Source organism: Camelus ferus, chromosome 22 (assembly GCF_009834535.1).
Source record: "Camelus ferus isolate YT-003-E chromosome 22, BCGSAC_Cfer_1.0, whole genome shotgun sequence".
Classification (NCBI taxonomy): Eukaryota; Metazoa; Chordata; class Mammalia; order Artiodactyla; family Camelidae; genus Camelus; species Camelus ferus.
Genome location: NC_045717.1, coordinates 26,284,038 through 26,304,743, shown reverse-complemented (window position 1 = coordinate 26,304,743; position 20,706 = coordinate 26,284,038). Strand labels below are relative to the sequence as shown.

General features: G+C 60.9%; 1 protein-coding gene and 1 long non-coding RNA gene across 2 annotated transcripts; one reads left to right on the top strand and one right to left on the bottom strand.

Annotated features, from left to right (window-relative positions):
- Positions 1–723: 723 nt before the first annotated feature.
- On the top strand, positions 724–18,053 carry ONECUT3 (one cut homeobox 3). Its single transcript, XM_032466079.1, has 2 exons — positions 724–1,921; positions 17,665–18,053. Exons 1-2 carry the CDS (start codon positions 724–726, stop codon positions 17,955–17,957), a joined length of 1,491 nt encoding a protein of 496 aa, XP_032321970.1. The 3' UTR covers positions 17,958–18,053.
- On the bottom strand, positions 11,267–17,872 carry LOC116659074. Its single transcript, XR_004314377.1, has 4 exons — positions 17,742–17,872; positions 16,171–16,250; positions 13,049–13,169; positions 11,267–12,952 (listed from the first exon to the last, which is right to left on the bottom strand). It is a non-coding gene; the product is annotated as an uncharacterized LOC116659074 (long non-coding RNA).
- Positions 18,054–20,706: the final 2,653 nt, after the last annotated feature.

Genomic DNA, 20,706 nt, shown 5'->3' with positions numbered 1-20,706 from the left:
TGGGGGAAACAGGCCATGACCCAGCTGGAGGACCCCCCCCCCGACACCACTCCCCCCTGAGAGGCCTTTGGGGGCTGTGCTTGGATAGAGGGAGGTAAGAGAGCAGCGGGCCACCTCCTGTGTGTGGGAGGGGGTGTCTTTGGGGAGGAGCACACGAATCACAAGCCCCCATCCAGCCACACTCCTGCCAACTCCCTAAGGGCGGATTTCTGCGTGCCAGGCAGGAAAGTAACCTTTGCAACCCTCGGGGGAGACCGGGAATCAAAGACGCAGAGAGTAGGTTCCCAGCCCCACCTCGGTTGAGTCCGTCCTCCACCCCCGCCCTTTGTACCCGGGTACCGTCCCCCAGGGGCGCGGCGGACACAGAGGCAGAGGACCCTAGAAGCCCGGAGTCGGTCCCACTCCAGCCTGCCTGGAGCTCGAGGGGGCCGGGGAGGGCGGAGAGTGAGGCGGCGGGAGGCGGCGGCGAGGGGAGCGGGTGGGCGGGGGAGCTGACGTCAGACCCGGGCCCGGGCGCCGGCAGCGGCTCCCCCGCCACATCCTGGTGGCCGCGCTCGCAGCCGGGCCAGGCGGTGCGCCTCGCAGCCGGGCAGCCTCGCGCGCAGCCACCGGGGAGCGGGCGGGGGCTATGCGGCGGCTTTGAGCGCGCCGGGCCGGCGCCGAGGAGCGCGCGCGGCGGGCAGGCGGCGGAGCCGGCGAGGGGCCCGCGCGCGGCGGCCGAGCATGGAGCTGAGCCTGGAGAGCCTGGGGGGCCTGCACGGCGTGGCCCACGCGCAGGCGGGCGAGCTGCTGAGCCCGGGCCACGCGCGCTCAGCGGCGGCGCAGCACCGCGGCCTGGTGGCTCCCGGGCGCCCCGGCTTGGTGGCCGGCATGGCCAGCCTGCTGGACGGCGGCGGCGGGGGCGCCGGGGGCGCGGGCAGCTCGAGCGGCGCGGGCGGCAGCGCTGACTTCCGCGGGGAGCTGGCGGGCCCGCTGCACCCGGCCATGGGCATGGCCTGCGAGGCGCCCGGCCTGGGCGGCACCTACACGACGCTCACGCCCCTGCAGCACCTGCCGCCGCTCGCGGCGGTGGCCGACAAGTTCCACCAGCACGCGGCGGCTGCGGCCGTAGCCGGGGCACACGGCGGCCACCCCCACGCGCACCCGCACCCGGCGGCCGCGCCGCCCCCTCCGCCCCCGCCGCAGCGCCTGGCCGCCAGCGTGAGCGGCAGCTTCACCCTCATGCGCGACGAGCGGGCGGCCCTTGCCTCCGTGGGCCACCTCTACGGGCCCTACGGCAAGGAGCTGCCCGCCATGGGGTCGCCGCTGTCGCCGCTGCCCAACGCGCTGCCGCCCGCGCTGCACGGCGCCCCGCAGCCCCCACCGCCGCCGCCGCCACCGCCGTTGGCCGCCTACGGAGCGCCTGGTCACCTAGCCGGGGACAAGCTGCTGCCGCCCGCCGCCTTCGATCCGCACGCCGCGCTGCTCGGTCGCGCGGAGGACGCGCTGGCCCGCGGGCTGCCTGGAGGCGGCGGCGGCGGCGGCGGCAGCGGTGGTGGCGGCGGCAGCGCCGGCGGCGGGAGCACCGCGGGGCTGCTGGCGCCGCTGGGCGGGCTGGCGGCGGCCGGGGCGCACGGGCCGCACGCGGGCGGCGGCGGCGGCCCAGGAGCGGGGAACGGCGGCCCCGGGGCCGGCGCAGCGGCGGAGGAGATCAACACCAAGGAGGTGGCACAGCGCATCACGGCGGAGCTGAAACGCTACAGTATCCCGCAGGCCATCTTCGCGCAGCGCATCCTGTGCCGCTCGCAGGGCACGCTCTCCGACCTGCTGCGCAACCCCAAGCCCTGGAGCAAGCTCAAGTCGGGCCGCGAGACCTTCCGCAGGATGTGGAAGTGGCTGCAGGAGCCGGAGTTCCAGCGCATGTCGGCGCTGCGCCTCGCAGGTAGGAGCGCGGCGCACGCCGTACGACCCTAGGGGCCCGGCAAGGTGCTCCCCAGCACCAAGCAGGGCGGCAGCGGGGCGCCCTGGCTTCCTCCCGAAACGGGGGCCTCGCGCCCCGCCGCCGGCCCGGGGCCATCTTGCGGGAGACCAGAGCATGCTCTGCCTCCCTGACCGTCTGTACCGTCGCCGAAAAGGAGAAAAGTATTTTGCCGCCGTTCCCCGGTAGACTCCCGCCCAGCCATTCCCGCAACGGGGAGGCGGTCCCTGGATCCTTTTAGACTGCTCAGAGGATCCCCAGGCTGCCAGCAGGGTCGCTCATTGTGTGTGTGATATGTGTAGAGGGGTGGGGGGTATGCCCCAGAGGCTCCGCCGCTGTCAGCTCCGGGTGCTACTCCCCTCCTCCCGAACAGACCCTCGCTGCGCCTCCAGCCCCGGGGCAGAGCACCGGGACCGAGCCCCGCGGCGGCCCGGGAGGGCCAGGCCCGCGCTCAGCCCCCGGCCCCAGCGCGCGCTTCTTTGTAGCTGGGCCTCGGCGATCGATAGCTCCCTCCCCTTCTCCGGCCGCTGGCAAAGGTCACCGGAGAACGGGCGGGGGAGGGGCGGCCCGGGGGACCCTCGGCCCGCGCCGCCCGGAGGCCTTCACACCCCAGCCCTCCACCAGCCCCGCGCGTTTGCTCCCGGCTCCGGTGCGCGCACCCCGCTGGTCTCTTTTCCCTTCCGTGCTTCTTTCATTTCTACTTCTCTCTCTGCCAGGGCAAACGGGTATCTGCGTTTTGCTTCGTCTTCCCTTTCCTTCTTCTCTCTGTCACTCTCTCTCTCTCTCTCTGCCTCTGTCACGGTCTCTCACTCACACTGATGCTCAACTCCCCCCTCCTCCCTCCCAGCTGACAACAGCTGGGTCCACACCTGCCCCCAGCAAACGTCCTGGCCAAGACCCCTTCTCCTGGGTGGCAGGAGGTGCAGGAGAGCCCCCACTCTCACCGCGGTGGCCTGGCTTGGCTGGGGGGTAGTGTTTCCCTGGGTGCTCTGGGGAGGGGCTGCAGCCACCCCAGCCGCGGGGACAATAGCCGCCTCGAGCGCCCTATCGATCACTTCTCTGCACACAGGGGCGAGTGGGGCGGGACGGAGTGGGCTGGGGCTCAAACCAGGAGCCCCTTGAGCGGTGAGGCAGGGAGGGATTTGTCTGTGCCCCCAGCCAAGGGGCCAGGCTGGGGGGCAGGAAAAGAGAGGGTGCCGGTGGGGGGGGGGCTAGAGAAGGGTCTGTGTTACTTACTCTCCTCCCCCCAGGCATCCTCAACCACCTGGGGAGCCTGCACCCACACTTGGGCCTTAGTTTCCCCTTCTGCAGAGCCAGGTGACTGGCTGCGCATCTGACAGGCCTCCTAGATTCTCCACTTTGGGGAAGAGGGGAATAAATGCTTCTTCTACGTGTCAGGTGACCAAGTGTGCGGGGAGGTTGCTGTGAAAGGTTACAAATGGCGTCAGGAACATGGACCATTTGGTGTAAGGCAGGATCCGCTGTGTCCTGCTCCCCAAGGCAAGTGCAATGACAAGGCTGTGCTCACAGGGGACACTGAGTCACATCGCCACACAGCCATGGCCAGCCCCGTGCAACACAGGTGACACCAGGTAGCAGAGAGCACGCTCAAGGGCTCTGGCCAAAAGCAGGGCTCTGATGCTGTGGCTGCTAAATGGCCCTCATCGCATGAACAACTTGTGGGGTTCGACCCTTGCCACATCGGCCACCTTCCACCTCCTCCCCAGCGCATGTATTTCAGGGACACTGTGTCTGACATGTGTGTACACAAAGGACACACACCAGTTTCCATTTTTTTCACTGCCAAGTCGTGTAACTAACAGGATCCAGTAGTAATATTTGAATGGCACATTTTGGGGCCACCTGAGAGACTGGCCAGAGTGTCTTAGAATGCCCAGCCTCGGGGAGAAGTTCGCTGGGGGGCATTGCTGTGGGGAGAGTAGTGCCAGGTTGCAGCGTGCCGGGCCCCACCAGCGGTATAATTACAGAGAGGGGAGGGGAAACTGAGACTCATTTGTTTGCATCACAGTCGGGCCTCCCTGCCTTCTGTGGTGTTAGCCAGCTGTCTCACCTCTCTGAGCCTCGGTTTCTCTTTTCGAGCGGGAGTCAGGATAGCTTCCGTCTCAGAGGGGCGTGCCAAGTGGAGGGGGGCCGCGCAGGGCCTGGCAGGTGCACTGGTCCAGGGGATACTGAACTGTGACCCCCGGCCTGGCCCCCTCCTCCAGCCCTCTGCCCACAGTGTGACCCCACTGCCCCCTTGGTACACGGGGCCCTCCGGGCCCTGGGCACCCGCCACACCTCCCAAGCCGGTCCACACTGCCAGGCAGGGCCTGGGATGTTAGAGCGGACAGCCGAGGGCCATGGGGTAATTAGGCGCGGACCGGCTGAGAGGCCTTTAGTTCCGGTCGCTGCGCAAATGAAAAGCGGTTAAGTGGCGGCAAATCGCGGCGGTTAGGGGGAGGCGGCGGGGTGCAGCCCCTGCCTAACGCGCCGCCCCGCACACGGCAGCCCAAAGCGCCTCCCAGTGCCGCGACCCGGCAGGGAGCGCTCAGCGCCCTTCCTCCTCCCTCGTCGCCATCCCGGGCCCAGCGAAAGCCGCCTGCCTTCTCCCCCTCCGCACCTCTGCGACCCAGTCGGGCCCGCGCGGGCTGACCCGCCTCCGACCTCGTCTCTCGGCCGAGCTGCTCGCGGAGTCCCGTCGGGGTGTCCCGCCCCCGCGCGGGGACCAGGAGAGAGAAAGGAGGGAGAAAGACACACACAGAGGCAGAGAAAGAGAAAGAGACAGACAGGTAGGGAAAGACAGACGGAGAGTGGCCAAAACAGGACAAAGAGAGAGACAAAGAGACAGGGAAGGAGAGGCTGGAAAGGAGGGGTGAGAGCTCCCAGCCGCAGCCCCTCTGCTGGGATCCACTCGTCTGGGTCCCTGCACCGCCCAGCTCCCACTCCTCTCCCCTTCCCGGATCTGGGACTGAAGTGGGAAGGGTGGCTTCTTTGTTTCTCTGAAGCACCCAAGAAATCTGGCCAGGTAGATTTCAGGGCCCCCCACACCGTTGCCTCTGCACCTGACTGTTCTTTGTGACTCAGTTTACCTCTCTGTAAAATGTGTGTACACTGGGGGGACCAGGTTCTGGGTCTGATAGTCTGAGATTCTGGGGCACGCTAGTCTGGGCAAGGCCCATCCTGCAACCCCTCCAACCCCATTGCTATGGGTTGCCACTAGCCCTACTCCACGCCACTGTCGTCAGAGTCCCGCAGCTTCTGAGCCGCCGCCTCTTTGAAGCCCTCCCGGACTCCATCTCAAACAGTAATTACGGGAGAGGGGCTGGGGGAGGGGCTGGCGGACTCCTCGGCGGGGGCGGGGCGGTCGATGAATTCGAATTACCGTCTCTAATTCATCACCGTCGCTGGGTCGATAGCTTCGGCTGTCTTCAAATATTGTTTAAATTGCAACTCCGAAGGAAAAGTATTTTTTGTAACTGATCAGAAAATATATAGAAAATAAAATATCAGATGAAGGCGATTGAAAGAAGAGCCCTCTTCCCCTCTTTGCCTGCTGGTGAGCCCTGAGCCCAGATGAAGGAGACCAGCATGGGGGAAACTGAGGCAGAGAGGGAGCCAGCACCAGAGCTAATGGGGGTGGGCGGAGGGATGGCGGACATCAGGGCTGGCAGTGGGTGGGCATCGCGGTGGCAGGGCTTCTGGGAGTCTGGAGGGGATGGCGGTTGAGCTGGTAAAGCCACAGCAGTTGCCTCCCACCCCCATCCTGAGCCGAGGACAGGCTCGGCCCCTGTCTCTCTCCCCAGTCTACAGGTGGAGTCCCAGACAGATGCTGAGTGGGGACGGGGGTTCTGAGGCTGAAGAGACTTAGCCTACGAGGTCCAGTCCATGAGTTCTGCTGGGAGGGATAGCTATTCACCCCCCAGCAAGCGCTCTGGACCCACCCCACCCCCCCGCAAAGACCAGTGCGCCTTCTGTAAAACCTGGCCTGGAACCACAAGGGTCCACATCTCTTACAGACCCTCACGAAAGACATCCCAGCAGGGAACTTAGAGACCCAGCCTCCCCTGGTCTCTGTCACTGACTGATTCTGGGTGAAGGCTTGAGCCTCAGTTTCCTCATCTGAGAAACGGACAGAATCAGGTGCCACCTGGTAGGTGCTTGTTGAGGTTATTCTTGGCAACCCTGCCTCCCAGCCTCTCAGGATGCTCTCCCAGAGCCTGTCCTCTGTGGCCACGCTGCTTAATCATACCTCATACCTACATCTCCTCATCTTCAGGGAGGGCCTGAGTCGCCCCCTGGCAGCCTGTGCCTCATGGGAGCCACAGGGAGTGAGCAGGGGTGCCAGAAGGGGCCTGGGGACCCCCAGGGGACACTGCAGGCCCCCACAGGGAAGCACTGAGTGGAGGGAGACTGTATGGGGCTGTGTGTGTCAGAGCCATGTGGGGCTGCGCAGGAAGCCCCCGGTCCCCCAGAAAAGCCTCCTCCTTCCAGGCCGCAGGCCCCTCGTGGGGTGGCCCCGGCACCTGCCCAGGGGCAGCGATTCTGGCTCTTCCCCCCCACCCCCCCAGGCAGGGGTGGGGGGGGAGAGAACAGAGGGGGCAGGCTGTCAGGTGGGGTGGGGGCCGGCTGGGATGCCCAAGTCCCTCCTCCTAGGTTCACCCATCAGGAATGAGAGAAGCCATCCCACAAAAGGATCTTTTAAGCCAGTTTGGATACTGAGCCCACTTTACGGACCATCAAGCCAAGGGTGAAAGGAGGGCACTCAGCAACACCGCACACCTGGTGTGAAGTGGAGCCGGCTCCTCCAGGAGGGAGGACAGCCTCAGCCTCGCGGGCAGCAAACGGGGAGGCAGAGCGGGGGTGGGGGCGGGGCGGAGCCGGGGGAGGGGCTGGAAGCCTGGCTGCGGGTGCTCAGGCTCCCACCTCCTGCAAGGATGAGAAGACATCCCGGGCAGGCGGCCCAGCAGAGACACGGCTGGGAGGGGAAGCTCAGTGGACTGAGGCCAGGGACAGGCGGGTGGCTCTGAAGATCATGTCAAGGTCTACCTTACAAAGAGCTTGCGTGACCCTTGGGCCAGGAGAGGAGGCCTGCACTTTTCCTTTGTGACTCACAGGAGGACATGATCATGGGGCCCACGTGAGACTCCCCCGCACCGACCCAGGGACCACCAGTGACCCTCCAGGGAGGGTGTGCGAGGCTGGGTCCCAGTTTCCTCCTTCCCAGCTCGGAGCCACTGCTTCTGCTTTTCCTGGCAAACTACCCCCTCCTGGCTGCTGGCCCTCAGAGCGAGCCTGGGCTCCGTGTTGGAGGTCCAGCCCTCCCTGAACCCCAGGTCTGATAATCCCTTCCTGCCTGGGAGAAATGGATGGTCACCCCTACTTCACAGAGAAGCACACAGACTAATCTGCAGGCAAGGGGCTGGCGCTGGCCTTTAGCTCCTTTATTCTGAAGTCTCCACAGCCTAAAATCCTAGGACTAACCAAGACCCAGCCACCTTCCCTAACCGCCCTCCCATTACAGTGCTGCCTCCCTATCAACCATCACCACTCTAGTCTGAGCAACCCACCTCTGGCCACCTCCTCCTCATTGCTGGTCTCCAGGTTCCACTCCCACCCCTGGTGTCCTCTCTTTGAAGCTGGAGGGGGCTTTTTATGGTAACTCAGAGCTTGTCACTTTTCTGCTTGGCACCCAGCCTCGTGGCTCCTCAGAGCTCAGAGGAGAAGGAAACTTCCTAACTTTCTGTCCTGCTCGGATGCAGGTGGAACCACCAAGGACAAAGGCTGGGAGATGGAAAGCCAGAGAGGCTGTAAGGATGGAGGCCAGGCCCCTGCAGTCAGAGTCTTTGTATGTAGTGGGGAGCTCGGCTTAACCAGGGAGCACAGGTTTTTAATTAAATATGCCCCTTGATCAATAAGGAAGGCTGCACTCATGGGGGAGGAGAGAGGCTGGGCTGGAGCCAAGGGTGGCCTGAGAGACCCTGGTGACCTTGAGCACTCCGGGGACACCTGCAGCCTCAGTTTCCCACCTGCCAAGCAGGCATGGCTGTGGGTGGGACTAGGACACAGGGCTCTCCAGCCGCTGGAGTCTTGTCCTGTGCACAGATGTGGAGATGGGAGGGGGTCTTAGACCTAACGAGCCACACGCACAAAGCACAGCCTGGCGGCAGATGGAAACGGGCAAGGAGAGGCGTCACCAAGGTCTCGGGCCACCAAGGAGAGGAGACGGAAGTGTAGATGTGCCGAGGACACAGTGTAGACGCAGTGTAGATGGGAATGCAAGTGAAGATGTGAACTAGCGGGGATGTAAGCGTACATCCTCCCGGGACCCAAGTGTAGACGCTGATATCCGCACTAGGACAAGCACCTGCGACTCTGGCTCAGGACCCCCCACCCTCCCTCGGGCCAGGTCTGGCGTATCTGAGGCGGCACCGGGGGCGGGGACGTAGGGAAGAACCCATCTTCTTCCTCCAACACCTGCGCAGGTGCCTGGGAATTGTTCGTGGGCCACGAACTGGGCCGTGGGACCACCTCTCTTCCGCATCTGGTCAGTTGCCATTGGAGCCCACTCCCCGGTGCTAGGGGGTTAGGAGAGGGTCGCTTCCCCGCCGTGACCCGGGCGGGTGAATGGGGGACCTGGTGCGGGAACAGCAGGGGTGCGTGCTTCCCTAACCGCCGCAGAGCCTCTGTGGGCGCACTGGAGATGTCAGTGCCTCAGCTTCCCCCACCAGGCCAATGCCGCCCCCTTAGGGCCGAGAAAGCCACGGAGTGCAGCCGGGACACGTCTGTCCCTGGCAGATGTGGGATCTCCCAAACCCGAAAGGATCTCGCGCGCATCCGCCCTCCACCGCATGGCGGGACGGGGGCGCACGCAGCCCCGTGTAAGGAGACCTAGACCCATGCACCGCGCACCCGCAGCCTCCGAGCCTCAGGGGCACCAGCGGGCGTTCGACGCGAGAGCTCAGCCCCCATCCTGGGGGAAATCACATCCTGCCGGGTGGGAGCTGCCTCGGGGCTCGCCTCCCTCCCCGCCCAAACCAGGCGGCGGGGGTCTTCGCGCGCTCTGCGTGCTCCGAGCGTCGGGGCGCTGCGGCCCTGAGCAGGGGCGGCAGAGCGCCGGGGGCAGGGGCGCCCCAGGAAGGATGCGCTTCCCCCTGCGTACCTCCTTTTCCGCAAATGGATACTAGAATCCCCAGCCCGGTGAGAACACGAAGCGGATAAGGCAAAAGTCTCCCGCATGCGTAAGAGCAACAGCGGCGGCTCCGCCCTCTGCCCCCACCCCATTCTTTTAAAACGCTGTATCTTTTGTTTGTTTGTTTGTTTTCAAACAGCGGGCACATTCGCCAGGCTCCAAAGTTAAGCGGAACCAAGAGGCCGCCCTCCTTATTGCAAACCACGCTTTCTCTTTCTCCTGGAGAGAGGTTACACTTAGTCTGTAAATGCACGTCCTTTTTCTTTTTCCTCTTTTTGAAAAAAACAACAGAGAGCCCCTGGTTCTGCTGGGCTTTCGACTCCTGGACGCTCAGAATAGCCACATCAGAAAAGAGTCTGGGGGCATCTTTGCCAGCTGCGCAGTATTCTCTTTAACCATTCCTTCTTTCTCCAACCATCTCCCCGCCCAGTGGACGCTTAGGCCATTTCAAGTGGTTTGCAGTCCCCCGCCACGCCACGCCTCGGCCAGGGCTGCCGTGAACACTTCCCGGGCCACCCTTTTGCCTGTGGGTTTATCTCATGATTAATTTCCCAGTCACTGACTTGCTGGGTCCCTCCCCACCTTTTCTGCGTTGGCCTCACTACTCTTTTTCTTATCGCTGGTTCCTTTCCTGTCATCTTTTTCAAATCCATTTCCCACTGCTGGCTGCTGTGACTTCTTAACTTTTTTTAATAAAAGCTCTGTGTGTGTGTGTGTGTGTGTGTGTGTGTGTGTGTGTGTGCGCGCGCGCGCATGTGTTTACCGGCACTTGTGAACCCACTGATGCTGTTTGCCTGGTGTGTGGTGCCCAAATGGGGAGGAGGGAGTCTCGGGGTATGGGAGCTGCCCCTGGACACCCTTGCCCCCCTACCCCAGATGGTGCAACCACCAGCTGGAGTGCCCCTCCAGGGGTGGCCCAGAGTCCAAATGGAAATACTCATTTCCCTGATAAGTCTTTGAAAAGCTCAGAACTAATTTGAAAATGTGGCCATTAAAATCCCATCACAGGGAGCAGGGGGAGGGAGCGAGGTGGGGCCTCTCCCAGAGGCTGGGTAACCGCCAAGGTGTTCAAAGGCCAGGAGGGGAGGTGTGTGCCTGGCGGCAGGGGAGGAGGGACAGAGTGGAGAGGCACCCAGGACAGAGGAGGGGGTCCTCATCTGAGGGCAGGGGCCTGACTCAGCACTGTCTTCCTGGAGACAACTCCGCTCACTCACCCTTGGGAACCCCTGAGGGCACAGGGTGTGGATAAAGAGGGTCAAGGCTCCCCTCAGAGTGACTCACTGTGTGACCTTGGGCAAGTCACTCACTGTCTCTGGCCTGGAGAGGCCAGTGGGGGGTGCTCAGGGCAGCTCAGCCCAGTGGAGACAAGCCCCTAGAGGGGGGAGGAACATCCATGTGCCCCACATCATGGGCCGGGCAGCTGGTGGCCAGGGCGGGACGTGTCGTCAAGGAAACAGGTCATCATCCCAGCTGGAGACCAGGCTCCGCATTGAATTGTCTGCTCGGAGAAGCTAAGCTGAGCGCAGAAGGTGGCCGGAGGGGAGGGGGACAGCAGCTCCGGCTCCCACACCCCCACCCTGTGCCCAGGTGGACAGACACTGGTGGGGGTTCAGGCATGGGGGCAGATGAGTGGCTCAGTGGTGGCTTTGGGTGCTGTACAGAATGTGACACAAAGGGATAAGGACAACCGCTCAGGGGTGCCCATCGCTGAATTCTGGGGCGATTGTCCAGCCATTATTGTCCCTTGTCAAACCCAGCCTTTCATGGGGGGAGACGGCTCACCCCCTGGTGCCACCCTGGCTCCTGCCTCTTCTCCCCTGGGCTTCACTGTCCCCTCTCCCCGACTGTCCCCAAACATCATGACATCAGCTCTGTGTCCAGTTCCATCTTCCATGCCCAGGTCTGTTCCCACGTAGAGGCCCCTCAGAGCCCTGCTGGGTGACATCTTTCCCTGGAATAGCCCACCCATGCCCACCTCCGTCCCCCGCTGCGCCGAGAAGCAGCCAGCCACCCTGTTACTGTGCGAATATCAGATTGTGGCTCCGTGAAGTGGAGGCTGCATTCGTCTCACTCCTGGCTGTCCTCAGCAGAGCCTCACACACAAACACAGTGCACACAGTGGGTGCTTGATAAGCCACTGAATGAAGGGAGGAGAGGGAGGAGGGAGCAGCCGCAGGCATTCAGAACTTGCAGATCCTCCAGCTGGCCCCAGACACGGTGGGACACCCCCCCCCTCAGGATCATGGGGCACCGCGCCCGCTTGATAACCCTGGAAACTGATGTCCACAGTGTGCGCTCCAGGCCACTCGGCTTCTGGAACCCAGGCCCAGCATCCCTGCTGACCCTGACCCGGAATGGCGATGCAGTGGGTTCACGCCCGCATCTGGGGCGGGCCAGCAGACAGAAACTGCCCTGGGGGTCCAGGTGGCCACAGGCCTGCTCCCTGTGCACTCAGACCCAGTGGGGCGCAGGCTGGGGCACCACCCACACTGGCTGTCACATCCAGCAAGTCACATCCCGCATCCTCTGAGTGTCATTGCGACCCCTACACCTCCGAGGCCAGCTACAAGCAAATGTCATGCTGGGTCTGCTGGCCCCTGGGTCTTCCTGCTGCCCACTGACCTGCCACTTCCTCTGGGCCTCTCCCTGCACGCCCCTCCAGATCCCTGCCCACCTTCTTCCAGAGGCGCATAGACAGCTCTTGCTACCTTCACAGGTTGTCCCGTTACTCACACGTGTGTGGTCTGCTGCATGTGGACACCCTTCCCAATGGCAGCAAAGTGCCCTGCACACACCACCTCGTCCACACACCCAACAGACAGGGGAAAGGCAGATGCCTGTGTGGTCAGCCAGCTGGGGCCAGGGATGGCCCAGGACAGGCCCAGCAGCAGAACTCACACACACACACCATCACCCACCCAGACCACAATGGGCCTCTGGGGGAGGGGATGGGAGGAGGAGGGAGAGGAGGAGAGAAAGGGAAGGGAGGAGGAGGAAGCAGATGGGGTGTTTATCAGGAGTTGATGGGGGTGAGCGGGCTCCTTCCAGTTTAGACCTGATTCTGTCCATCCACTGAGGGGGGGTGCTGAATCCCTGCCCATCAGCAGGCCTCAGCTTTTCCCTTGCTGAGGAGGACAGGGTGCTCCCCGCTGAGGGCCCTCCCACGGGTCCCACTGCCCTGCCTGGCCCTCCAGGGCAGCGGCTGGCTGGGTCTCCCCCGGCAGAGTCTTCCAGTCTGGGCTGAGGCTCCTCACTGCCCTACCGCCCACACAGGGGGCTTCACCAGGGGTGTGAGTTGCTGGACAAACACAGCTGGCCAGCAGCCTCCCGCACTGGGTGAGAGGGCCCATAGCGGAGAGAACCAGGGCTCTGCTGAAGGTGAGGGGGAGAGCTCCCCAGGGCAAGGGCCACTGGTGCTGGGCCTTGAGGGATGTGTAGGAGTTCTCTGACCGAGGCAGTCCAACTCTCTACTCCTAACCTCAGTTTCTCCATCCTTCCCCTCTCCAGAAAGAGTCCAAGAGAGGTGCTGAGGCTTGAGGATGGCCCAGAGAGGGGAAAAAAGTCTCAAGATTGCACTGCAAGTGGGTCCCAGGGCCTAGCTTCTCCCAGGGGCCCTAGATAGAAGCTTGGAGCCTCATCTCAGCCCCACCATCGTACTCAGGACTTTTTTGGCTAAACCTTTTCCCACAGCCTGGCGAGGCAGGGATCGTGATTGAGACCATTTTCCAGCTGACGAAGCTGTGGCTCAGAGGGCCGGCACCGCGCAGTAATCCGCGGCGGCGGCGGGGCGGACGGGCAGCAACTTTCTAGAAAGGCAAGAGGCAGGAGGGAGAGAGGTGCTGTGGGAGCAAATCCCAGAGGGTCTGAAGTGAAAGGGAACTTGAAGGTCTTCCCCAACTCACCTCCCTTTGCCGCCACCTGGACGCGGACCAGCGGGTTGGGACCGCCTATCAGGGGCCCCGCCCTGGGCTGCAGTGGGGACAGCTGCCCCCTGCCGGTCACAGCGGGAACCGCGGGCCAGAACTGCAGAAAGAAGGCCCACCGTTAGCGCTTGCTGGGCGCTCCGTGGAGGTGCTGGTTTGAGAGTGCGGTCTCCGTCTCTTTTGTACGGCCTTTGGTCTCCTTCAGGGCCTCTGGGACCCCCAGGAGTCACCACAGGCTGGGAGGCCCTGGTGAGGGGGCCGGGGGCTGAGGGGACCTGCCGGGCAGATACAAGTTGGACCCTATTTTGGGGTTTGACGGTGTAAATGAGGATATTGGAGGAGACAGTGGAGGTGAAGAAAACACAGCAGTGGGATGGTGGCGATAAAAAAGAAAGGTGATGGGGGTGGGGTAGTGCTTAGCATGCACGAGGCCCTGGGTACCATTCCCAGAACCTCCATTTAAACAAAAGGACGGAAATGATGTGGGGGAAGGTGACAATGGTGGAGGTGATAAAACGGAGGTGACGGTGGTGGGGGTGCAAGTGGAGGAGATGAGAACAGAGGTGGTGCTGGTGTGATGGCAGCGAGGGTGATGGAGGTAGGCTGTGGGGGGGGTGCAGGTGGTGGAGGTGATGGTGGCAGGCGGGTACTGACGGCGGTGGAGATGAGGCGACAGAGGTGGAGGTGGAAGGCATGATGAAGAAGCGACACTGTTGGTGGAGGAGGTGACAGTGGGGGAGGAGATGGAGGAAGAGTGCAGCTACCACAGTGGCACTGCCCAGGGGAGATCATCGTGGAAGAGGTGGTCACTGCAGTAGCACCGCAGTGCGAGGCTGGTTGTTGGGGCTGGAGGTTAACTCCCGGGCTTGTGCACCGGCCTCTCTCACCCAGCCCTGCTCCCTGGTCAGTCCTTCTCTGACAGCCTCAGTTTTCACTTCTGTGAAAGGGGCCCATACCCAGGCCTCTCCTCCTCCTGGAGCTGCCTCCAGGGACTGCAGTGGCTTTTAGGGCTGGCCGGGGTGATCCTGGGTGCCTGGAGGGATACTGATGGGGGGAGGGTGGTGATAGGACGGGCCCACTGATGGGGGCTTTGGGCTGCCTCCCGCGCACTGCACTCGCACCTCCGCCTGGGGCAGGGCCCTGCAGGCCGGCACCACCGGGGGGCTGTGGGGGATGGGAGCAATGACAAAAGCTGCTCGCTGTAAACAGCTCCAACTGGAGCCCAGATCGATCCGGACTGTGAGGAGCTGTAATTAGATTGAATGCAGGGAAGGGGGGCAAGCAGAGCCTCTTTTTGCTGCGATCGACAAAATGCGAAGTTTTTTCACGACTCTGCTTCGCCCAGCCACTCCCCCAGCCTCTGGGGCCCCCATTAGGCACTTGATTGGAGGAGGGGGAGGCAGGTGGCAAAGGGGAGACCCACATCCTTCCTCCTTCCCATCTGGACCAGTCAACCCTTGCTTCTGTCTTGCCCCTGCCAGGACTTGCTGAGCGACCTTGGGCAAGTGGCTTACCTTCTCTGAATAAACAGAAAGGCAAATCCCTGACTTAAAGAATTATCATAAGGATTAAAAGATGCAGCACATGAAAGACCCTCAACATGCAAAGCTCTTGCAAGCTTTCCAAAGAGTATTTGTATCTCTGTCCCTCCTGTAAATGCATAGTCAGTTCATGAGTAAATTGCTAAATGAATGAATGAATGAATGAATGCATGGGGGAATAAATGAATTGAAGATTACAACAGGTGGGCAAGAAGGGCTTCTCTCAGAATGTAAAGGCCTGGGCTGAGTTTTGAGTCTTCCCTGGCCTTGCTGCCCGAGACTCAGTTTTCCCTTGAAAGAATGGGTGATGTGGCCTCCTCCCTGTGACCCTTGCAGGCTGGCCAACTTCCAAGGAGATGGGAGGTCAAGGCAGTTTCTGGCACTTCCTTCCAACATTTCTTTATGCAGATAAAATATGAACAAATGTTCTCACTCCCCCCCATTCTGTATACAAGTCTGCCTGGTACACTGTTCATCCCCTAGGTTTACCTCACCGAATGCTGGGATTGCATTTCCTTTCTTGTACAGCTGTTTGTTTTTCCAGGAGTTAGTGGTTGCCAATCACAAACTCCTCCCACATTCCCCAACGAAATGCAAAACCAACACGTTAGGACATCTTCCCTTCCGCTTCCCTTGGTGCTCCTGCTCTGATCTGGGTGGGTGGCCTTGAAGCCTTTTCCTGCAGTCTTTCAGGCTCTCCCCTCTTCCCTTGGGGGAACTCTTTTCCCTTTCTTCTAGGATGAATCACGTTTCCTGAATCCCACAGCTTCCTTTTTTTATTTACTTCCTCATTGTGATGGAACACATCCTCTAGTAGCTTTCTGAGAAAGGGTGCACAGAAGTCAACTTCAGAAGACCTTGAAAGTTTGACTATATCTTCATTCCACCTTCATGCTTGATGTTTGGCTGGGCACAAAATTCTTGCTGAATATAGTTTTCCTTCAGAATTTTGAAGGCCCAGTTCCACTGGCTCCTGATTTTTGAAAGGCCCCAAGCCACTCTGATACTTAGTCCTCCAAATGGCATGTGGCTTTCCTCTCTGGGAATTTTCACGATCTTCTCTTCATCCTGGATCCCTGACATTTCACAAGGATGAGTCTCAGGGAGTGTCTTTTTTCATTCATTGAGCTGAGTATTTCCTGGACTCTTTTAAACTAAACTCTCATGTCTTCCAACCATGGATTTTTTTTTTTCATTATTTCTTTGGGCTTCTCTTCCTCGAGTTCTGGGTGGCCTCCTGCTCAGATGATAAACCTGCTCAATTCATCCTCTAACTGTGTCGCCTTTCCCTCATTTTCCATCTCGGCATCCGCGTGTCGTATTTCCAGGGATATTTGCTTAACTTTATGCTGCAATCCTTACATTGACTTTCTTCCAGCTATTCTATGTTTAAATTCTAAGAGCATTGCCTTACCCTTCTGTTGCCCTTTTTGTTGAACAAAACCCCATCCCTGTTTCACGAGCACAGTGTTTTTACATCCAAGAACATGACTGATAACTTTGCCTGATTTGCCTGTTTCGTCTGCGAGGATGGTCCTCCAGTTCTACCATTTTTCTCACCTGCTGTCTCTCTCCTTCATTAGCTGCTCTTCTGGAATGTCCAGTAACCTCTGGCGATCACTCTTGCTTAATCATAAAACCTGAAACAGACAATTAGAAGCCCGTGTGTTCCAGTTCAGAGGGATCCTGGGACAGAAGTGGTACCTCAGTTCACACAGGGGAACCCGTTGTCCCTGAGAAACCAGCCACAGTGCAGGGGACATTCATCTATTCTTGCAGATACGTGTGGACAATGATCTGGCACGCCAACTGGTTTGGAATGTTCCAGAACCAAAAAGGCCAGCTCAGCATGTGGTCCCAGCAGGCCACCAGCCACTCCTGGGGGTGACAGAGTCGCTGGGCATCTTTTCCACCCACCAGCCCCCATAGCACTGAGAGGAGGGGACCCCTTGGGGGCTGGGGCAAGGAAGAGCAGGACTACAGGCCCCAGCCCAGCTCCACCACCCTGAGATGCTGCTGCCCCCCCCCACAAGCACCCACTGACCACGAGGTGGCTTCCTGCAGCCTTCTCTATGCTCCACGCCAGGTGGCCCCAGGAGAGGGAGGTCTTGCACCCCTCCCTAATCCTCCCAGCTGCAGAGGGTCCCCTGGGGACTTGAGGGCAGCCAAGCCTCAGTCTCAGGCTGCTGTCAGGGGGAGGCCAGAGCAGGGACTCAAATATCAGAATCAGGCAGTGGACACCAATGTTAGCCTAATACAGAGTCCCTAAGCTGGTAAGGCCTCAGAGGACAGCCCAGGGAAGGAGGCATGGACTGTCACACCCCTTCTGAGAACCTTACTGTCCCATCATTCCAGGGAGATGTTACTGGGGCTTGGGGTACACCCCCAAGGACCTATTAATTTTTTTATTGAGGTATAGTCAGTTACAATGTGTCAATTTCTGGTGTACAGCACACTAAGGGCCTATTAATTAACCGTTTCTTTCACCCAAGTCTACACTGAGCCAAAACCTCACATGTAGAGTTTCCATGTCATTTCCCCCAACACCCCCATGTGTGGGCGGCAGAAGGGAGGGTAGAAAGTCACCAGCACTGGGTGTTTTACTCTTCCAGGTCCGGATTCTTGGCGGGGAGGGGTTGGGGGATATGAGGCTGGGGAGGGGGCTAGCATGCAGAAGGGGCTTGAGGGGGATGACCCATGCCTGTGCAGGTGCGCTCACACTGTGTCTCCTCTTTGTCTCCCCCACCCCCCGCCCTACCTGCGTCCTCTGTCTCTGTCTCCCCACCCACTACGGGCGGCCCTCCTCCCTTTCCATTACTGCTTGTCTCTTCCGCCTTCTTCCTGCCTCCTGGTCTCTTTCTGTGTCTCCCTGTCCCTTTCGGCCTGTCCCCCTGTTGTCTCTCCCTCCACCGCTCGGGTTTCCCCGTATTTCTTTTTTTTCCTGGCGTCTCCCTCTGTCCCTCTCTGCTTTGGGATGTGTCCGTCTTTCCTGTGTCGCCTGTCTTCTTCCGTCCGGCCGCGCGGTGGCGCTGCGTCCCTCTCGCCCGCCCGCAGCCTGCAAGCGGAAGGAGCAGGAGCAGCAGAAGGAGCGCGCGCTGCAGCCCAAGAAGCAGCGCCTGGTGTTCACCGACCTGCAGCGGCGCACGCTGATCGCCATCTTCAAGGAAAACAAGCGGCCGTCGAAGGAAATGCAGGTCACCATCTCCCAGCAGCTCGGCCTGGAGCTCAACACCGTCAGCAATTTCTTCATGAACGCGCGGCGCCGCTGCATGAACCGGTGGGCGGAGGAGCCCGGTGCGGCCCCCGGGGGCCCTGGCGGCGCCTCCGCCACCTTCTCCAAGGCCTGAGCCCCGCCCCGCCCCCGGCCCTGCGCCCTCTCCGCCTCGACGGCCTGGGCGCTGCCCTCCCACGTCCCCCCAACCCCTACCCTGTCGGCCCGGAGACCCGCCTCAGGGGGCGCCTGGAGGGGGTGCCGTCCGAGCCCCCCGCACCCAGGGAAGGGACGCAGCACACCCCCAGCCCCAGTGCACAAAAAGGGCCCCCTCCTCCCTCCATCCCAATCCCCTTAAGGCCAAAGGAAGCCCTCCACCCACCCCGGAGGGAAGGGGGTGACAGAAAAGGAGTTCCCCAGCTCCCTTTCCATTCAGGACGCTCAGGGGGGCCTCGAGGAAAACCAGGGCTCACGTGTCGTCCCGAAAGCGGGTCAGGAAGCACATACTAGAAACATAAACCGGGTATTTAAAAAAATGAATTTAAGGAATAACCCCTCCTTCGCCAGTCCCCGCCCCCACGGAGCGGTCCTCCGCAGACCCTTCCTCGAGAACCCAGCCTCTCCAAAGTCGCCAAAGCCCACGTCGAGCTGGATCTTCGCAGTGCCCCCACCCGCACCGAGACGACCCTGATCCGCCGGCAAGAACCCAGCCGCCCCTCCCGGCGGCCAGGATTCCTTGTGCCAAGAATTGCCTGCCTTAACGTCTGGGGAGGGGCCTGCCGCGGAGACCGCCCAGCACCCACAGGCGAGCCCCCTGCCCCACCCTGTCCCAGACCGGAGGGGACGGCAGCTCAAACAAGCGGGTAATTCGAGACGCCTCCCTCCCCGCACCTTCTGCCCATTCACTTTACCGCCTAGGCACCTTGATGAATGACACACAGGAAGAGACCGACCCCAGGAAACAGAAGAAAACACCCAGATTCCACGGAGAAACGGGCCCAGGGAGAGCGGGAGCGCACCTGAGCCCCTGCGTGTCGCGGCGTCGCTGTCTGCTCCGGACCCTCGAACTCACGCCGACCTCTTCGCGCCGGGAGGACCGCGCTGGGCCTGCAGGGGCGCAGGGGTGGACCTGTGCTCGCTGCTTTCTCTCCAAAGAGAGAAAGAAGGTGATAAACGAGGTGGAATCTGCTTGCTCCATTTTTGCCAAAAAAAAAAAAAAAAAAAAAAAGACAAAGGGTAAGGAAGGATCAGAAATGAATTAGAGCACCTCCCCCTCCCTCCTCCCTGCTCGCCTTGTCCGGGTGACCTCCAGGACTGGCCGGCAGCTGGATCCCAAAAGCCCGTCGCCCAGGGCTCAGGGGCTGGAGACTAGAAGGAACCTCTCCCCCCCCAAAACCCGCCCGGACCGCTGCCTCCCTGGGAGGTGGCCACCCCTCCCCCTTTGAGAATGCAAGAGACATCTCTAGTGAAGTGCCCCTCCCCCTCCCCAGGTAAAGGCTACCTCACTCAAATGTTCACGTCGGTGATTGGAAAAATCACGCCTGATACCAAAGATTTCCCCCAAGGACTTGTGCTGGATGCTAGGATTCCCTGGCTTCGGAGTGCGTGAGGGTCTGCTTTGGGCCCTTCCCCCCAGGTGCCCCCGCCACCCACCAGAGAGAGCAGAGAGAGTGCGAGAGCGAGAGAAAGAGAGAAGAGAGAGCGCGAGCGAGAGGGAGAGGGAGAGGGCAGCGAGGTCGATGAGTGCCTTTTTCTTGAACCAAAGACGTGTGTGTGATGCTCTCTTGTCCTTATCGACTCGCTATTCTCCCCGATTTTCAAGCAGCTGGATCTGAGTGATGCTTCTAGAACCTTTGGGTGTTGGGGCAGAGTGCTAAGGGTCCCCGTTCCCGCTCAGCAGCCACCCCTCCCTCAGACACACGCGCATGCGCGCGCGCGCTCGCCGGCCGCCGGCCTTTCCGCGGCGTCACTGGGCTCCGGGCGCTGGGGTCCGGGTGGACGCCGCCCCTCCCTCCACCTCCCACTAACACCTGGCCCCACTGGACAGAACACCTGCTTGCAGGGGACAGAGCTTCCCCGACGCCCTCTGCCGGGCCCCCGAGTCCAAGGTCTGTCCCCTGCTGGAAAGTCAGGAAGTGACTTGGGGTCCTTCACTTTATGGTGAACAGCGGTGGGGTCGTCGGGCCGGACTGACACCAGTCACAGAAGCATCCTTATCAGACACCCTCGGATTACACACGCACGCACGTGGGCACGGGTACACGCATGCGCGCGCACACCAGCCCCCCACCTGCCCCCCAGCCCCCAGGCGCCTCGCCCAGTCGCCTCACACCCGGCTGGTTGCCACATACCAAAGACCATCTCCGCACGGGGAATGACACCTCCAGCACAGCTCCTTCGAGCCTTTGACAGTTTTCTCTGAAATACCTCAAGATATTTAATGTATAGTTTATGTGATTTAAAAAAAATCCTTAGCTAGTTTTTGGAATACGTGACTTGAAGCTTTATACCGTTAAATTATAATTTTGCAGACGATGGTATGTCGTTTCTGTGATGAGTTCCGTGGGAGACATATTGAATGTCAGGGCAGCGGGATCTGGGTGGCCAGTGGTCAGAGGCAAAAGGAGAGGGAGAGAGAGAGAGAGAGAGGGGAGAGGGAAAGAGAGAGGGAGAGAGGGAAAGAGAGAGGGAGAGAGAGAGGAGAGAGGGAGAGAGAGAGACACTGAGCACCAGGAAGGACCAGCGGCGTTTACAGACCTTATTTCAATGAGTCCTTTAGGAAAGAGAGAAGGGAGAGCAAGAGGGAGACCTTTCTGTTCTCTGGCGTGTTCTGTTTCTCGTTTTTTGGAGTCATGTCTTACAAGAGTATTTATTATTCTATGTGT